This window comes from Humulus lupulus, chromosome 4 (genome assembly GCF_963169125.1).
Source record: "Humulus lupulus chromosome 4, drHumLupu1.1, whole genome shotgun sequence".
NCBI lineage: Eukaryota > Viridiplantae > Streptophyta > Magnoliopsida > Rosales > Cannabaceae > Humulus > Humulus lupulus.
The window spans coordinates 242,486,931-242,490,802 of NC_084796.1; the positions used below are offsets into that span (position 1 = coordinate 242,486,931).

The 3,872-nt window shown below is 34.3% G+C and overlaps 1 protein-coding gene across 1 annotated transcript; it reads right to left on the bottom strand.

Moving 5' to 3' along the window:
* Window positions 1-1,158: 1,158 nt before the first annotated feature.
* Window positions 1,159-3,510, bottom strand: LOC133831456 (large ribosomal subunit protein uL30z). Its single transcript, XM_062261755.1, has 6 exons — window positions 3,281-3,510; window positions 2,842-3,035; window positions 2,056-2,153; window positions 1,832-1,969; window positions 1,609-1,711; window positions 1,159-1,519 (listed from the first exon to the last, which is right to left on the bottom strand). Exons 2-6 carry the CDS (start codon window positions 3,025-3,027, stop codon window positions 1,304-1,306), a joined length of 741 nt encoding a protein of 246 aa, XP_062117739.1. The 5' UTR covers window positions 3,028-3,035; window positions 3,281-3,510; the 3' UTR covers window positions 1,159-1,303.
* Between the last annotated feature and the right edge of the window lie 362 nt (window positions 3,511-3,872).

A 3,872-nucleotide genomic window follows, 5' to 3' on the forward strand; every position in this document is an offset into this window, starting at 1 on the left:
CATAGGCCGAGATAACCATTTCGGCCTCGGCCTATGTTCACCAAGTAACCATTTTGTATAGAAAGCATAGGCCGAATCAAGAAGGTGCAATACACTATGATACACAAGTTACCAAGCAAGAGAGAAGACAAAGATGTTTAATAGTAGTGTATATATCCACTAAATTCCATGTAAGATATAGTTTTAAAGACAGAAATTTCGTCAAGATCCATACATGAGCAGATAAGGGACAAAGAAACAAGGCATGAAGTGTATCATCAAAATCCCAACTCCAGCAGTAACAAGATGCAAGCAAGGGACATGACTGTTTTGTAAAGATAGTGTTTTTGGAAGGATGCCATGAAACACACTCCAAATGAAAAGCTTTACTTTCCTTGGCAATTCTAAGGGGCCATTGAGAATTCCACCAAGTTGACAAGGGAGAAGTCAAAGATGAGGAGGGTTTTTCCAAATATGTAGTTGCCAACAATAGCAATCTAGTGAAGCAACCCTACTCAATGCAATGGATTGGATCAATTGAACATAATTGGTAAAAGCATGGTTTGTAGTAATGAGTCACTCCTAGTGCCATCGAAGCTAACTTGTAATGGAGTGTAGGTAAACAAATGAATATAAAAAACATGGACAATTGGGAATAAGTGAAATCAATCATGAATGAGCAAAATAATAAGAATAACTGTTAGAATATAGGAAAGTGAAATGAAAACCCCATCATGAAGAACAACCAAACAAAAGGTACCCAAAAATAAATGAAATTCACAAGTGCCATAATACCTCCATTTCAAAAAGGGCGTTCCTAACATCATCCAATGTAAACAGAGAATCCAATAACTCGAACATACCTGGAAAAATGGAGCTATACATTCATTCTTTTTATTGTCACCATAACAAGGTTCAGAAAATATATGGTTTTGCTCACAAGTATAAGGAGTAAGTGAAATACAAGATGTCAAATGAAAAACAAAGTGCAGTGAATGTATTATGATCACATATGTGATCAGATTGTGATTCACAACTACATGGTTAACCAAATTAGCTGTAGAGGATCATCGTTGTCATTAAAATTGCTTGACAATACAAAAGAAAAACTTCTTGTGTGCACAAAAGATATGAACACAACTTGGTCAAAACTTCGTGTGGAGAACAGGACAATATGTATATGAGTAACACCAAAATTTTACTATTTAAATAATTCCAAGGAAGATTACAACACCTGTGAAATTCTTGACATAAAAAAGGAAATAAAATAAAATGGACCATCTAGCTGCAGTTACAAAAATATTTCCAATCTGTTCTCTGCATTCTAATTCATCATATCTATTAGCTCATTGATGTGATCCTCACGATTGCCAGATTCTCCCCCATCCTTGTACACTTTCTTTATCCCTTTTAAACCCCCTTGGGGCTTGTTAAGGACAAAGGGAAATAGAAAATGAGCAACTTCCTTAAAATGTGGACCAATATTAGCAATTTCATGCACAAGATCTTCTATGCAAAGAATTCCATGTTGCCCAAGTGCCTGCCAGATAAGAAGACATGGTAAAAGTTAGAAATGGTGTTTAATGTAGATAATCCCCCAAAGAAAAAAAAAATAGAGCAGTTGAATACCTGCTCAATGACATTGTTATCTGTTAGAGGTACCCTCTGCTTGTCTACTTTTCCAAAACCTTTCTTGTGAATCAGCTCCTTCACATTCTTTAGGTTAGGATACCTTCAAAGGCGCAAGAAATATAATTAAAACAGTGAACAGTGAGTGTAGCAAGCATAGCATTCAACATCTGAAATACTACAAAGCTAGCCAAATGAAAAATGAAGAATTTTAGTCACATACCCATAAGTAACATAGGGCTCCACCCTTTGCAATTTTTCAATTACTGAAGCATTTACTTTCACAAAGACGGCACTGAACACTTTCCTCAACCTCAAGTTGTATAGGGTCTTCCTAACTGCTGGATGCATGTCATTTTTTCTGGTCAAAGACAAATGGTATAAACATAAGAGAACAGTTAATAGAAAGCCAGACAAGAATCTCATACAATAATGTTGAAAACCTACCCTTGTATGCGGATGATGAAAAGAAGCTTCGACTTTGGAGTCACAAACTCGGGCCTCTTTTTCTTTAACCGGTGTCTCATCCGGACAAGGTCCACCTCCTAAATAGAAATAGCATATAAGAATGGTACTCAGTAATTCAATCAACCAAGAAAAGGTCATTCCATGATCAAGGTCGTCAATAGTTCTGATGTGTTTGTAGCTATCATAGCTCATCATACCATGATCCATCTTTTTGGGAAAAAAAAACCATCTATGGTTTGGTACTCAGGAACAGGAACAAATAGATATAAACTATATTTGCATGCTTCTATTTATCACTTTTGCAGTAGACATACATAGATGCTTCAAAACTTGTTTCTTATTAACGAAAAAAATAATGATGCAAGCACATATCAATATTGTATCTCGTTAGGTGTAGCTGTGTTAGAACATACAGAGCTAACTGAATCAGACACCAACTAACAAAATCTGCATGTGTAGTATACCTCAATTAATTTTGATAATTTACACCAGGGCAATCTTAATAAGTTGTCAAACTCATTGTCTAGTAGCAATACATTGGTTCCCCAAAATCCTAATATAAAACTAAACTCTAAATCACATTGAATGATGAGCTCCAAGCCAAAATAATCCCTTCATATTGTGTGATTTCGTACATAGAAACCAAATTCACAACTTTAGGTATTTCTTTTTTAATCTTGAACAAAACATATATTATTCAAAACACATATTAAAGCACTTTTGTACAAGTACAAAAATATATATAAATATACAAATATTGTTTACCCTGTAGCGAAACTCTTTGACAAACTCCTCAGGCTTTTTGATATACTCCTGCTTATCTTTTTTGCTAGCGTGTTTCCTGAGCTCCAATTGGGCTTTCCTCCTGAGGGCTACTTCTTCATTGGTTTTCCTCTTCTTCAAAATTGTCTCTGGAATATATGACAACGCCTTTACTTCCTCTTCCGCCATTTTTCTCCCTATTTAAATAATACCCACATAATAAAAATCAACAAATTTAACAACCATAGACAAAGAGTTGCCGAAATAAATATCATTACACAACCAAACAACTCAATCTAAATATCTTATCTTTCAGCAAACAAAGTGTAATACAAAACCTATATAAATTCAAAAGATCAAAACAACATCACAAGTTGAAAACAACATTAGACGTCTGAAATAAGTTCTTAACAACACAAATAACAAGTCTTCAAGAAGATACCTAATCAAAATTACCCTTTGCTTCCTTTCCTACTGCACCGTGAGTCGTGAGACTAAGAGTGTGATGGGAGAGGAAGAGGCCGAGATAGATGGTGGCAGGCGGCGCTAGGCGGGTGGTGGCCTCTGGTCTGTGAGAGAAACAATCGTTCTCTGTGGGAGGAGTGACAGAGTGAACGACCCAGCGAGAGATGAGATAGAGAGAGGAATAAGATGAAGCCCTAGTTTAAAGTGACTGGGCTATTCGATTGGATTGGGCTTTAATACATACATGGTAATTTATGGGGATTTTTCATAGGTAAAATTAAGGAAATTATAGGATTTTTTTATAAAGTTTGAAAAAATATGGCAGTTTTTTTTTTAAAGTTTTTTATGGTATATTTTATTTGTTTACATTTTTATGGAAGTTTTTTTTTCCATATATTTGTAAAACTTTATTTGTATATCATATTTTATCTTTTATACTTTTTTAGTACTTATTTTTTATTATTTTGAGATTATTTTTATAATTTTAATCAATTTGTGTTAATTTTTATTATTTATATTTGATAAAATATTTTAATCTATTTCTTCCTTGACCTGCCTCACAGAGAGAG

Coding starts and splice junctions, on each gene's coding strand:
- LOC133831456 (XM_062261755.1), bottom strand. CDS start 3,027: ATGGCGGAAGAGGAAGTAAAGGCGTTGTCATATATTCCAGAGACAATT. Junction 1,970..2,055: donor TTCATCATCCGCATACAAGG/GTAGGTTTTCAA, acceptor GTCTTTGACCAG/AAAAAATGACATGCATCCAG. Junction 1,712..1,831: donor GAGCCCTATGTTACTTATGG/GTATGTGACTAA, acceptor GCGCCTTTGAAG/GTATCCTAACCTAAAGAATG.